Source organism: Salmo trutta, chromosome 4, assembly GCF_901001165.1.
Source record: "Salmo trutta chromosome 4, fSalTru1.1, whole genome shotgun sequence".
In the NCBI taxonomy this organism is placed as follows: domain Eukaryota; kingdom Metazoa; phylum Chordata; class Actinopteri; order Salmoniformes; family Salmonidae; genus Salmo; species Salmo trutta.
The window spans coordinates 58,495,928-58,512,073 of record NC_042960.1 but is presented as its reverse complement, the minus strand read 5'-3'; the positions used below and the strand labels follow the sequence as shown (position 1 = coordinate 58,512,073).

Here is a 16,146-nt window from a genome sequence, read left to right as displayed (position 1 = left end):
TTACTCTGTTCATAACCGATTGTAGTTTTGGGAACAGAAAACTGTACTGAGATCAAATGAGAAGTTCAGCCAAAATCCATCTCCTTCCGTCTTTTCCCACTGCCGGCCACTGGGCTTCCTCTCACTACTATATTTGGTAGTGAGGGGAACACCAAGCGGATATTCATACATCTGGTGAAATATCTGTTTCATTGTTCTGTGGTACCTCAGGTGAAAAAAGGGAAGGCAGTAGCCTAGTTGTTAGAGGTGAGCCAGCAGCACATGGTTAGCAGATGTTAATGCAAGTGTAGCAAAATGCTTCTAGTTCTGATAGGGCAGTAATATCTAACAATTCCGGGTCTGGTGGGAAAAATCTGGTGGAGAGCTGGCAAACGGAGGGTTGCTCGTATCAAATCATAGTAGATGCCATTGCTTGCCATTGTGCCCTTGAGCAAGGAACGACAACTGTTCCACAGGGCGCCCAGTGTGGCAGCCCCCTGCTCCAACCTCTCCAATTTGTATATGTACAGTCGTGGCCAAAAGGTCTGAGAATGACACATTCATTTCCACAAAGTTTGCTGCTTCAGTGTCTTTAGGTATTTTTGTCAGATGTTACAATGGAATACTGAAGTATAATTACAAGCATTTCATGTGTTTCAAGTGTCAAAGGCTTTTATTGACAATTACATGAAGTTGACGGTGTTGCAGTGTTGACCCTTCTTCAAGACCTCTGCAATCTGCCCTGGCATGCTGTCAATTAACTTCTGGGCCACATCCTGACTGATGGCAGCCCATTCTTGCAAAATCAATGCTTGGAGTTTGTCAGAATTTGTGGGTTTTTGTTTGTCCACCTGCCTCTTGAGGATTGACCCCAAGTTCTCAATGGGATTAAGGTCTGGGGAGTTTCCTGTCCACGGACCCAAAATATCAATGTTTTGTTCCCCTTAGATAGCACTTTTGCCTTACGGCAAGGTGCTCCATCATGCTGGAAAAGGCATTGTTCGTCACCAAACTGTTCCTGGATGGCCGACATATGGCTCTGGTCAAAAGTAGTACACTATATAGTGAATAGGGACAGACCTGACACACCCCTCTGACATACGTAATACAGTTGCTAGATTGTGGGGTGTAATGTGGGATATAGGCCTATTTATATAGAATCATAAGGACTAAAACAGTCAGTTGTAGAATAGTAAAACTCCAAAACTATTTATCTGGGAAAAACACTGAGTGTACAAAACATTAGAAACCCCTTCCTAATGTTGAGTTGTACCCCCTTCTGCCCTCAGAACAGCCTCAATACATTGGGGCATGGACTCTCAAGGTGTTGAAAGCATTCAACAGGGATGCTGGCCCATGTTGATTCCAATGCTTCCCAGGGTGTTTTCTGTGGAGCCAGATAGCTACCAAAGGTTTGAACATGCGTATTGCTAGGTTCGTAAGAAAATCCATACATAAATTGCTAGGATCGTAAGAAAACCCATGCGTGAAACGTAAACGGGAAATGTCATCTGTGAACATACAAACACCATGTTACGATTATGGTCTAACATTTTAGGCTTGAACAAATCTTGTGTTGCAATTCTGACGTACAATAATAACCTTCAGAGTTTTGGCAGTTTCATCTCACCAACAAAAAATGTACACCAAACGGCCTGTGAGCAGTGCAATGCGAACAATCAGAACACAATATAAAAAAAGTCAGGGAATCCAGAAAGAGGTATCCTGCATGTTTTCAAGTTAAAAGTCTCCATTCTCTATTACTCCTCAGTTGAGTTCACTTCACATTTAGGTAGCTAATGTATGGATTTCTTTGCCAGCGCAAGTCTAGACAGCACTAGCTGTGTTATGCCTACAACAGTAAAGTTTCAGTCCGCTAGGTGTATCTCTACAGCATGGGCATATCTCTGGGAGACGTGGATATCCCAATGCACGCACCTTATCAAAATGTTACTAATTTAATATTGAACCATCCCATTCACTGGGCTCTGTCTGTAATCATAACCAGTAGTAAATACCAAGAATAATGAAACATAGAAGAATAATAGATGTTTTGTGAATCTTTTAATTATGTATGACCACTGGAGTCTTTGCCATCCAAAATATTTTTGTTATAGAATATTTTGAAATGTATTTCATCACTCAAAATCTTGCCTAAGCATATTCTCGACCTAAACTGGGACATGCTTAACACATGCTTAACACTCTGGCCATCCTACAATCTAAGCTTGATGTCCTCAATCTCACACAAATTATCAATGAACCCAGCAGGTACAACCCCAAATCCATAAACATGGGCACCCTCATAGATGTCATCCTAACCAACTTGCCCTCCAAATACACTTCTGCTGTTTTCAACCAAGATCTCAGCGATCACTGCCTCATTGCCTGCATCCATAATGTGTCTGCGGTCAAACGACGACCCCTCATCACTGTCAAACGCTCCCTAAAACACTTCAGCGAGCAGGCCTTTCTAATCGACCCGGGTATCCTGGAAGGATATTGACCTCATCCGGTCAGTAGAGAATGCCTGGTTATTCTTTAAAAGTGCCTTCCTCACCATCTTAAATAAGCATGCTCCATTCAAAAAATGTAGAACCAGGAACAGATATAGCCCTTGGTTCACTCCAGACCTGACTGCCCTTGACCAGCACAAAAACATCCTGTGGTGTTCTGCATTAGCATCGAATAGCCCCGTGATATACAACTTTTCAGGGAAGTTAGGAACAAATATACACAGCTAAGGCTAGCTTTTTCAAGCAGAAATTTGCATCCTGTTGCACAAACTCAAAAAAGTTCTGGGACTCTAAAGTCCATGGAGAACAAGAGCACCTCCTCCCAGCTGCCTACTGCACTGAGGCTAGGAAACACTGTCACCACCGATAAATACACCACCGATAAAAGCATTTTTCTACAGCTGGCCATGCTTTCCACCTGGCTACCCCTACCCCAATCAACAGCCCTCCACCCCCCACAGCAATTCGCCCAAGCCTCCCCCATTTCTCCTTCACCCAAATCCAGATAGCTGATGTTCTGAAAGAGCTGCAAAATCTGGACCCCTACAAATCAGCCGGGCTAGACAATCTGGACCCTCTCTTTCTAAAATTATCTGCCAAAATTGTTGCAACCCCTATTAGTAGCCTGTTCAAACTCTCTTTTGTATCGTCTGAGATTCCCATAGATTGGAAAGCTGCTGCGGTCATCCCCCTCTTCAAAGGGGGAGACACTCTAGACCCAAACTGCTACAGACCTATATCTATCCTACCCTGCCTTTCTAAGGTCTTCGGAAGCCAAGTTAACAGATTACCGACCATTTTCGAATCCCACCGTACCTTCTCCGCTATGCAATCTGGTTTCCGAGCTGGTCATGGGTGCACCTCAGCCACGCTCAAGGTCCTAAACGATATCATAACCACCATCGATAAGAGATAATACTGTGCAGCCATATTCATCGACCTGGCCAAGGCTTTTGACTCTGTCAATCACCGTATTCTTATCGGCAGACTCAACAGCCTTGGTTTCTCAAATGATTGCCTCACCTGGTTCACCAACTACTTCTCTGATAGTTCAGTGTGTCAAATCGGTGGGCCTGTTGTCCAGACCTCTGGCAGTCTCTATGGGGGTGCCACAGGGTTCAATTCTCGGGCCGATTCTCTTCTCTGTATACATCAATGATGTTGCTCTTGCTGCTGGTGATTCTCCGATCCACCTCTACGCAGACGACACCATTCTGTATACCTTTGGATACTTTGTTAACTAACCTGGTTTTAATAAGCCTACATACAGAGTGGAATTCACTAATACAACAGTCAAAATGCCTAATATAAGGCCTACAGTCTGTGCTCCCAAATACTGGAAAAAGTGTGATTCATTAGTTTACATGATCACTACAGCAGCCCCACACGGCTATACAAATGTATTATGCAATAATATGGCCATTAAATAACACACAACAGCATGGCATATTCAGATAGTGGAATAAGCCTAAATCACATTAACTTTCTATTTTGCAGCTCAGGCGGTTTTTCTAGACAAGGCTCTTCCGTGTCTTTATAGTATCATTCTCACACAGGTCATTTTCTGAAGCCCAAGCCTATATTATGCCATCTACTGATATAACGTCATTATCGAATTGCGTTCTAAAACAAGCTCTAGACTTTTATTTTGGAAATTAAACCGGGAGCTGCAAAGCATCTCTGACGTCTGGGCTGGAGTTGCTTGATTGACGAGTTAGCTTCGACTAGCTACGTTTGGTTCATGTCCTTTGCAGATGCCACATTCCTGACAAAGGTTTGTACAGATAAAAAATATCTGTAACTGAGTAAAGGGAGATGTAATGTAAGAATTGATAGAATTCATTGTCGTAACATAGGGTTTGTACATTTACAGATCTAATTTAACAGTTACATTCCATGTTTAACACATAGCTTTTCTTACAATCCTAACAATTTATCTATGTATTTTCTTACGATCCTAACGATAGCTACCAAAAAGTTGAACGTATCTATCTGGCTCCATAGTTTTCACACTTGGTCCCTTTCAGCCAAATCTTTTAAATTCAGTGCGGTTCTCTTCTCGAGAGGTGGTCAGAGTTCGGTTTGCTGGAATTCTGTGGTCCGGTTCCCTTTTTAAGGGCAATGCGAACACAAAGCTCCCCAGGTTCGCTTGTTATTTTCCCCTCACCACACACTAGACTACTGCAACGCTGTTTCCCATGCCCTAAATCCCCTTCATATTGGAGAGAAGATGATGATGCGCAGGTTCGCAGAAAAAACGTCTGCTGTTTTTGGATGTACAGGCATTCCAAAATATGTGTGAAGTTTTATACTGACTTGATGTTCAGATTATTTATTTGCAATATGTTGATCTATATGCCGAGAGCTTCATAAACTGTTTATTCGATTGTGTGGGTGAATAGTGTGAGAAAACAACATATTTGATGAAAATCACAACATAGGGTATAAAATCCATTCTAGCTCTTAAAGGGGCAGTAGCCTACATTGGGTGTAACATTTTCAATTAGGCCTACAGCATTATTTAATCAGCATTTATTCTACTGGTATTTAATCTGTTACCAATAATATTTACATGTTAATAATTGTAATCAGAAGATAGTATTATGTCTAATCTTTTACCTAAATGCAATCTATTAGCTTCCAAATGTACATAGATATATCTAACCGTCCGGTAACACAATCTGATGGAAGGGCTTGTCCTGTACTTTTACCCAGAGTGCATTGAGTGAAGGGTTTGGAGGAGGACTGAGATGAATTATTTTAAAGAGGACTATATGTGAAAACATCCCCACAGTTGTGTTAAGTTGGCTGGATGTCCTTTGGGTGGTGGACCATTCTTGATAAACAACGGAAACTGTTAAGAGTGGAAAAACCCAGCAGCGTTGCAGTTCTTGACACACTCAAACCGATGTGCCTGGCACCTACTACCATGCCCTGTTCAAAGGCACTTAAATATTTTGTCTGGCCCATTCACCCTCTGAGGCTTAAACACTTTTCTTTAACCTGTCTACTCCCCTTCATCTACACTGATTGAAGTGGATTTAACAAGTGAAGTCAATAAGGGATCATAGACTGACCAGATGAATCCAGGTGAAAGCTATGTCATGGAAAGAGCATGTTTTGTACAGTCAGTGTATGTTACTGTTTGACAAAATATTGATCATGTGAATGCTATCAGAAACCACAAAGGGGTGAACAGTGTGAAAATAGATTTTTTTTGTTGCTGTCAATTTATTAATATTGTTAAAGGGAAGGACAGACATTTCAATAGAAATAAGAACCAGGCACATGAGTCTATATCTTATCCGACCACAGCCAAGACAGACATATTAACACACCAGAAAAACAAATATACACAGCATTGTCTTGAGATTCAAACTGTCTAAAGCTGATGGGAGTAAGGAGTGGACTATGGTTTTAAGACTCTGTTTTCCCTATCAACCATTCATCAACATTGACACATGATAGCGTTGTAATCTTACTGTGAGGTATACACCCCTTTCATAACTTCTCAAATGTTTAAACATGCCAATCTGTATATTTACCAAGAGTAAACGTCACACAGGGGAGTTGGGGGCCTATACAGGTCAAAGGTTATAGTTGTCATTTTTCACACACGTACAAGTGTGTAACCTGTACAAGTGTGTGTGGTGTGAAATGAAATGTGATTTTTGCATATCCCACTCCCCCGGAGACACCCTTGGAGAGTGGGGCCACGGCCAGGAATCAGCCGTTATTGACGGTGACCCTGGAGCAATTAGGGTTTGCTTGCCTTGCTCAATGGCAGATTGACAGATTTTAGTAGGCCCAATACAGTATTTAAAGAAGGTACTAGAGTACAGGAAAGATGTGTCATTACAAAGCCTTAAAAAGCCTGGATGAGCGTAAATCACTACTGGGATATTAGAGACTTAAACTTCTGCTTAAATACAACGCCACTCACTACCCACTGGGCACAGATGTCAATTCAAAGTATATTCCACAGTGGTCCAACGTAATTTCATTGAAATCATGTGGAAACAACGTTGATTCAACCAGTTTGTGCCCATGTAACAGTGTAGGTTCCGTCCCTCTCTTCGCCCCAACCTGGGCTCGAACCAGGGACCCTTGCACACATCAACAACTGACACCCACGAAGCATCGTTACCCATCGCTCCACAAAAGCCACGGCCCTTGCAACGCAAGGGGAACAACCACTTCAGGTCTCAGAGCGAGTGACGTCCTGATTGAAACGCTATTAGCGCGCACCACCGCTAACTAACTAGCCATTTCACATCGGTTACACCCAGTAGGTAGTCCTTGACAGCCTCCACTGGTGCAGAATTATCATTATTTGGCTAAGGGGCTGCTGTCCCATTTCACATGCACCGGCTTAAAATAGTTTAGTGGACCAGCCCATGTGACCCTGGTGGGACAGTGTGTCAGAAATACCTGGGACGATTTATGGTCCCAGTCTGCCCCTGCTTCATCACAACAGTTCTGCGTACAGTATGAGTCACATTGTGGGAAATGTTCAGATGTGTTCTAAATGCCTCAAGTGTACTGTACGTATGCATGGTGGTCAATTATAGTCTGTTAGGTTTTATTTTTGCTTTATTTGTTGAAAGGTTGTAGGAAATGACAGTTTGACTATAGTATATTATCAGAAAAAGAGATTCATAGACCATTTTTGTTAACCATATTTAACATACTGTACATGGCTATTATAAATCTGGAGGCATTGGTACAAAATACATCTAAAATCAGCTTCATTTACACCAAATAAAATAATGCAATAAAAGTTGTTAACAGTAATCACACCAAGCAATGGTCCGCAGCCTTGTAACTGGGTATTCTGTATTTTATTAGGATACCCCGTTACTCTTCCTGGGGTCCACGTAAAACATGAAACATGACATAATACAGAACATTAATAAACAAGAACAGTTCTTTGAACACAGGGCCTCGGACTAATTTGGGCTCAAACTGCGTACTGTAAAAGATGCAACCGTAGTATGGCCCATATGTAGAAACGTCACAAAACATTATATTGGATAAATTATATTGTATATTGTGTGCTCTATTGAAGGATCTGCCTTAAACTAACTGACCCTCATAAGCTAGTTATAAAACATACTCACCTGTTAATATAACTTTAATAAGAATGTAAAAAAATATACATTTTATTTTGATCAAATCTGGATAGAACGAGGAATATACTGAATTCAAAGTCTGTTTTTTGTGTCAACATTTATATTCTACTTTTTACCCACAAATCATTCTACCAAAAATGTGTAATTTGTGTCATCTACATGTAGTCTTAGATGAGGCATAATGACAAATAATGAAACTTAATTGTCGAGCACGTTAGACACTGAAATATATTTTCACATGGAACGTAACTGTTAAATTAGATCTGTAAATGCACAAACCCTATGTTACGACAATTAATTCTATCAATTCTTACATTACATCTCCCTTTACTCAGTTACAGATATTTTTTATCTGTACAAACCTTTGTCAGGAATGTGGCATCTGCAAAGGACATGAACCAAACGTAGCTAGTCGAAGCTAACTAGTCAATCAAGCAACTCCAGCCCAGACGTCAGAGATGCTTTGCAGCTCCCGGTTTAATTTCCAAAATAAAAGTCTAGAGCTTGTTTTAGAACGCAATTCGATAATGACGTTATATCAGTAGATGGCATAATATAGGCTTGGGCTTCAGAAAATTACTTGTGTGAGAATGATACTATAAAAGACACAGAAGAGTCTTGTCTAGAAAAACCGCCTGAGCTGCAAAATAGAAAGTTAATGTGATTTAGGCTTATTCCACTATCTGAATATGCCATGCTGTTGTGTGTTATTTAATGGCCATATTATTGCATAATACATTTGTATAGCCGCGTGGGGCTACTGTAGTGATCATGTAAACTAATGAATCACACTTTTTCCAGTATTTGGGAGCACAGACTGTAGGCCTTATATTAGGCATTTTGACTGTTGTATTAGTGAATTCCACTCTGTATGTAGGCTTATTAAAACCATTTACGTTGCACAATCCCATCACGCAGAGGCTAAAGCCATATAAATAAATGAGACAAAACAAAATATTAAGTCTTGGCTATAACATGTCCTGAGCGAAATTGCCAAGGGGTCCCAAATGGTCAAGACTATCTATAGCCTATTACTGCCAGATCTGTTTTCTTTATCAGCCACTGCATGTGCTTCTTAAACTATTTTGTTTAACATTTATTTAGAGGCTATATTTAGAGATGAGGCATAATGACAAATAATGAAACTTAATTGTTGTGCACTTTGTAGACACTGAAATATATTTTCACAGGTCTCAACCTATTGTATTATTTATTTTAATTGGCTGTTTCTCCCCCTGACAAACCAGCCACACTAAAACAGACCAGAAAGTCCTAATGGTATGCAGCAAAAAAGAACACTACAAACAGGATGGTGTATAACAGTGTTTTTGAGGGATTATGCCAAGAAAATGATTCTCTCCACCACATTATATTGCTCCTGGTGCTATCCTGCCCTCCCTCCACTAGGGGCAGTGTACTTGTAGGCTGATGCTCCACTGTCTCTGTGTCTGGCTGATCTTCCTGGTTGCTCAGGTGCTCCTCATCCACAGACTCACTGATGGACGTCATGGACGGTTTGCTGCCTCTTCTGCTTATGTAGGGCCGTTTCCCAAGACTCAAGGCTAAGTCCTTGTTTCGTAGCTTCTGCATTGCCCTTAGACTGTGCATGTACAGCTCCATCTCATCCTCTGACAGAGACACTGTGGAAGCATGGTCCTCCTCGCCCTCCCCTTCACCCTCTTTCCCACTGGCAGATTTATCCGATTGAATGTAGGACTCCCCTTCTCCATTGATAGATTCCATTTCTTCACCTCCAGGATGCTTGGTGTCCAGCCTTACGTCATTGATAGCTTCTTTGTGGCAAGGATTTGACACTTCGTTCGTCATTAATGTATTATCTTCTGGGCTTGATTTTTCTGTGACCTTCACATTTGTGCTCTTACCACCCTCACCCTCATTCATATTGTCCATGTTCATGCTAAACTCGTCTACCAACTCATTTTGATCATCTACTACAATTTCCTTTACTTCTACATCTGCAGTTTCTTCCTCTACAATCTCCTCCTCCTCTTCCTCTACAATCTCCTCCTCCTCTTCCTCTACAATCTCCTCTTCCTCCCACTCTATCCACTTAACATCCTCCTCCTCTAAATCCTCCATCTCTTCTTCAACTACCACCTCCTCTCCTTCCTTCACCATTCCTTCTATCTTTTCCTGTATCATAATTTCTTGTTTCTCCTTCTCCACGTCCTCCTCTGTTTCCTCCACCTCTCCTATCTCCTCCAACTCCTTTGTCCCAACCACCATCTCCTCTTCCACAACTATCTCCTCTTCTTCTATTTCCCATTCGTCCTCCTCCACATATTCCCCCATCATGTCCTCCTCTTCCTCTTCCACAATCCCCTCCCAGTCTTTTACTATTCGATTTTTCTTTAGAAATGGTTGTCCATCACTTGCGTCTATCTCCTTCTTTGTAAGAACTAAATACTTCTTATTGTTCATCATTACCAGTTCAACTTCCTTATGAATATCTTCTTCTTTGAACTTTGAGCCGTTGTCAGTGTCTTTATCATAATCATACCTCACATAGTTTGACATCTCTCCATCTACATCATCATAATCCTCATTGTCAATAGAATGCCGTTTGTCTTCATTGCATAAAGTGTTTGACACTTCAAATGATAGTTCATCCTTCACTTTATCTGTTTGTTTTCTCATCATTAATTTCTCCAATGATGTCCATTCCTTAATGACAATGGAATCATCTTTCAACGCTGTCCCACTGGTTTCTTCCTCCAGTGTGTCCGTACAGGGCACAGCAAAGTTTTGGTGCTCAGTGGTGATCTTTTCCTCTGTCTCTGTCATTGAAGTGAAACCTTTTGGGTCAGCATCCACAGGCTCTAGCATGGCTATAGGTGTGTCTACTATTTCTGTGAATGGGCTTGTTGACCATTCATCTGTGTTGGCTGAGAGAGGGTTCTCCATTTCATGTGACTCATCAGGTCTCTCATATCCACAACTGGCCCCCTGCAGAGTCATCTCAGCAGAGACATGCTTTGACCCCATTTCAGTTTGTGACTGTTGGAAACTGCCTTGTGTTGCATCTATCAGAGTTTGTGTTTGTGAAAGTGCTGTGTCTACTGGAGTTTGTGAAGGTGTTGTGTTTGGTAATGGGGTTTGTGTTTGTGAAAGCTTGCTGTCCTGCTGCATCTGGGTCTGAGGAGGCAGAATGTTCTCCTCAGACCCCTGGACGCCTGAGCTCACATTGAGGATTTGTGCCCTGAGAGCAGCAGCAGTGTTCAGGGCAGTGTGAGTCCTGAGAAGACCTCCTGCCTCTTCTGACAGAAGTTTAGGTTCAGACTCTTTTTCTGTACTTAATCCAGAGCTGAAGTGTTCTGGGTTTGATTTAAGAGACCCCTGTTGATCTACAGGCTTGTCTTCAGGTGTTCCACGAGTATCAGCTGAAACACAGGAGTGAGTTTCTACTTCCTCTGTGGATGGGTAACTCTGGGCTGTGCAGGCTGTTGAATCCCCTTCATGCAATTGATCACTTGTTCGATTCCCTCTATGGGTGAAGCTCGGACTCCCACTCTCCACTCTACCAAACCCCTGACAGTATGGTGGGGCCACAACATTACCAAACGTAAAGCTATTGGTCTGGCTGCCTGGGACTGGGCCTGCTGTGCTGTTCTTCAACCTGACAATGTTATCTGAATGTGTTATGTCTGTGCTGATGGCAGATCCACCCTTCTCCATTTCCATCTGCATCAGAGCACTTCCCTCCACACTGGAAACAGACGTATCACCATTTTGGCTCACAGCAGCAGGTTGATCAGTTGAATCTGACTCGCTGCTGGGGATCAGTGAGGCCTGTTTCCCTCTCAGCTCTGCTGGGGCTGATCGGAATGTTGGGTCTATTTTCTCAGGTTTCACTGACTCCTGCCAAGACGTGCTGTCTGGGATACCAGGAGACATTTTGCACGTAGACAGAGAATCTGTTGCCTGCAGCCCAAACCCTTTCCTGCCCTGTGGTGGCAGTGGTTGTACCTCAGGCCTTTTTGAAAGCTTTTCCTGTGGGAATGTGCTTTCCTGTGGGATCTGTGATGGTTCCACTGCTCCCTTCTCTTTCTCTTGGGTCTCATCCTCTCTCTGGGTGAAGTAGTCCCGCACCTTCGCCAATCGTGCTGCCTTTCGTTGGTTTCTTCTGCTGGAGTTCCGGCTGCTCTCAATCTGTCAAACAACAAGAAGGATAGATTCAGTTCATCTTTCCCACACAATGCCTCCTCAATGGTTAGGCTTGTTTGGTGAGGATGATATCTAGAGAGGCACGTTCAGATTAAGCCAAAACATATTTATATACATTTAATCTTGGCCCCCGAACAAAATCTCACATGAGCACTGGCCTCTGGCCAGTAACATTATGTGTTTGTTTGTATATTTATTATATATATATACACTGCTCAAAAAAATAAAGGGAACACTTAAACAACACAATGTAACTCCAAGTCAATCACACTTCTGTGAAATCAAACACTCCACTTAGGAAGCAACACTGATTGACAATAAATTTCACATGCTGTTGTGCAAATGGAATAGACAACAGGTGGAAATTATAGGCAATTAGCAAGACACCCCCAATAAAGGAGTGGTTCTGCAGGTGGGGACCACAGACCACTTCTCAGTTCCTATGCTTCCTGGCTGATGTTTTGGTCACTTTTGAATGCTGGTAGCATGAGACGGAGTCTACAACCCACACAAGTGGCTCAGGTAGTGCAGCTCATCCAGGATGGCACATCAATGCGAGCTGTGGCAAGAAGGTTTGCTGTGTCTGTCAGCGTAGTGTCCAGAGCATGGAGGCGCTACCAGGAGACAGGCCAGTAGGAGACGTGGAGGAGGCCGTAGGAGGGCAACAACCCAGCAGCAGGACCGCTACCTCCGCCTTTGTGCAAGGAGGAGCAGGAGGAGCACTGCCAGAGCCCTGCAAAATGACCTCCAGCAGGCCACAAATGTGCATGTGTCTGCTCAAACGGTCAGAAACAGACTCCATGAGGGTGGTATGAGGGCCCGACGTCCACAGGTGGGGGTTGTGCTTACAGCCCAACACCGTGCAGGACGTTTGGCATTTTCCAGAGAACACCAAGATTGGCAAATTCGCCACTGGCGCCCTGTGCTCTTCACAGATGAAAGCAGGTTCACACTGAGCACATGTGACAGACGTGACAGTCTGGAGACGCCATGGTGAACGTTCTGCTGCCTGCAACATCCTCCAGCATGACCGGTTTGGCGGTGGGTCAGTCATGGTGTGGGGTGGCATTTCTTTGGGGGGCCGCACAGCCCTCCATGTGCTCGCCAGAGGTAGCCTGACTGCCATTAGGTACCGAGATGAGATCCTCAGACCCCTTGTGAGACCATATGCTGGTGCGGTTGGCCCTGGGTTCCTCCTAATGCAAGACAATGCTAGACCTCATGTGGCTGGAGTGTGTCAGCAGTTCCTGCAAGAGGAAGGCATTGATGCTATGGACTGGCCCGCCCGTTCCCCAGACCTGAATCCAATTGAGCACATCTGGGACATCATGTATCGCTCCATCCACCAACGCCACGTTGCACCACAGACTGTCCAGGAGTTGGCGGATGCTTTAGTCCAGGTCTGGGAGGAGATCCCTCAGGAGACCATCCGCCACCTCATCAGGAGCATGCCCAGGCGTTGTAGGGAGGGCATACAGGCACGTGGAGGCCACACACACTACTGAGCCTCATTTTGACTTGTTTTAAGGACATTACATCAAAGTTGGATCAGCCTGTAGTGTGGTTTTCCACTTTAATTTTGCGTGTGACTCCAAATCCAGAGCCCTCCATGGGTTGATAAATTGGATTTCCATTGATTTATTTTTGTGTGATTTTGTTGTCAGCACATTCAACTATGTAAAGAAAAAAGTATTTAATAAGATTATTTCATTCATTCAGATCTAGGATGTGTTATTTTAGTGTTCCCTTTATTTTTTTGAGCAGTGTATATATATATATATATATATATATATATATATATATATATATATATATATATATATTGTGTGTGTTTTAATCAGACCTTTATTTTAATAAGGAGTCTCATCGAGACCCAGTCTCATTTTCAAACCCTGCAAAGGCCCATTTGAAAAAGTTAAGTAAAAGTTCTGTAGATCTATGTAAAAACACATCATTAGATGTTCAGAAATCCAAATGCCACAGGTATTACTCACCATTAAGTTCTGACGATCATCTTGGAGTGCTCCTGACTGAGACTCAGAAATGTTCACACTAGCCATCTTTCCTCCACAGTTTTGTACGTCTAGAGAGGAATAATTGACATTAGTTAAGGATATATTCTAATTGGTTTTAGTTAATGACTTCATCTAATTGATTTTATCCGCTGTACGTCTGAGTCATTTTACTTTTTAATGATTTAGTACAGTGAATGATTACCTGAAGATTCAGCATTGGTTGACGACCAGTTTTCATCACAGGGAAACTCATGACTGTAAATAAATTAAATGAAAGCTCGGGCAAAAAGACCCCAACAACAATTGTCCAACATTTACTGTAATATCATCATTTTATAATAAACTGTCAGTTGGTTTATCTTTAGGAAGTAAAAATATATAGGTTTTTGGGATGAAAAAAGGGTGTATGTTAAGGTGAGGGAATATCAATATGAAAGCATGGTGTAGCTGTCACGTTACTGGACCACTAGACTGGACCACACATAACCCCTCTATTCATTTGATAAGAAAGTACTAGCATTCAATCATTCCATCAATCAACACTCAAAACAAACCTGTTTTGATTAATCTGACCATCCTCACCTGATGGCTTTCAGGATGCTTTTCCTGCGCCCGCTTTTGTCTGTTTGTGGTTTCTCTTTCGGCTCCTTGATTTTCTGGTGACAAAATATCACATAGTTCTGGTCACTATTGTTGGCCCAGAAAGTCCCAACAGGGGTCTCGTACCGGAGACAGAAATCCACTCTGGCCCCCTTTTCCCCAAAGGGGGGCCCCAGGGTGAGCTTGAATGAGAAGCAGTCAGTGTCTCCATCGCTGGACCCTGGTATGTACTCTGCCAGCAGGTCAAAGTGCGTGGCCCAGGCATCCAGAGAGGTGCGGATGTACACCATCTTATCAAAGGAGACATTGAGAACGCGTACCACCCCCCTTAGTATTGTAGTCTGGTGGAGTAACTCAATACTCTCCAGCTCTAGCTTCTGCTCCTGAACTCTCAGGGCCATGGCTTCTTGGGATGGTGAAGGAGTGTATAACAAGGACAAGTAGTATTCCTCTACCTCTTTCTCTCCCTCCATGGCATTGAAGTTCAGCGGGATTGTTATGTCCCACGAGTCAAACTCTTTCACTTTCACCAGGTTTAGGCCGAGGGCGTCCGCAAAGGACACTCTCCGAGAGCTGGATGGGGTGAGCTCGAGCTCACAGTCCTTTAAGTCATTGGCGCTCCTTCTCCGTGGGAGAGGAGAGGACTTGGGCCTGATGCCACCGATCACCTCCGCGTCGTTCGCCTCATCCCCATCCCAGGTGATGAGCCCTGGGACACCCAGGAGGCTGCTGACCGCGGTGGGTATTGGTTCGACTGCAGCAGGCTCCATTGGGCTGTCTAGTGACAGAGTGAAGGGGAATCGCAGAGCTGAGTTCTCTGCTTTTCTCTGGCAACTGACATTCAACATGCTGTGACTAAACAGATGGATTCGAGTTACAGATGACATTGTAGCAAGGGCCAGCACTATAAATAGGTCAGAAGGGACTTCAACTATGCAGTGTGGGCTCAGGAGAATACTGAGAACATATCATCTCAATGTCTCTTCTTTGAGACACTACTTTGCAACAATGATATACATAGTAATCCATTGGAATTATAGGTTGATTTCAACCATTTCATTCCAACTAATCTCGGGACCGAGAACCAGATCTCATCTGCGTGCTGTCACAAAAGACTATATTCGAACCAAAACAACGTTTTCTATGATAGAAAACAACAAACTATGTGGAAAGTAATCTTCTTCAACTTCTCCTAATAAGGGTTGAAGGGTTAATTGTGTAATAAATACTATATAAAACATGTTTGATTTAAAGATGATACTCCTTATAGACACTTCAGGTTAACTGCCAACACGCCCCAAAATGTTTCAAATATTAAAAGCCTTTTTTTTCTATCATAATGTCCAAAACTCTGCACTCTGCAGAACATAACATACTTTGCCTTATCAGAAATAACATTCTTTAAGGGTTAACCCCATTGTGCAACTCAAAATGGCAAACAATGACCACATAGCATCTTATCAGAATTCACTATGTACAGTTTCCTTTTTGATGATGAGTGTTTCATCAGAGTGTACCTTTTATCTGTGAGAATGTGGCATGCCCAACCCGAATCATGCAGGGACTGAATGTGGTTAAGAAGAAAGTAGCTATAAAAGACTCAAACCGATCAAACCATCCCAAGAAACACAGGTAGCCAAAAGCAGAAATGCCTTTCTACTAATACCAGACAGCATGTAGGAATGCTCTCTGAAGACACTCTTGTACTGCAAAGCTGAC

The 16,146-nt window shown here is 42.8% G+C and overlaps 1 protein-coding gene across 1 annotated transcript; it reads right to left on the bottom strand.

Annotated features, from left to right (window-relative positions):
• Positions 1–7,075: 7,075 nt before the first annotated feature.
• Positions 7,076–15,213, bottom strand: LOC115192724 (uncharacterized). The gene is made up of 4 exons (XM_029751515.1): positions 14,410–15,213; positions 14,030–14,082; positions 13,807–13,895; positions 7,076–11,797 (listed from the first exon to the last, which is right to left on the bottom strand). Exons 1-4 carry the CDS (start codon positions 15,195–15,197, stop codon positions 8,900–8,902), a joined length of 3,828 nt encoding a protein of 1,275 aa, XP_029607375.1. The 5' UTR covers positions 15,198–15,213; the 3' UTR covers positions 7,076–8,899.
• Between the last annotated feature and the right edge of the window lie 933 nt (positions 15,214–16,146).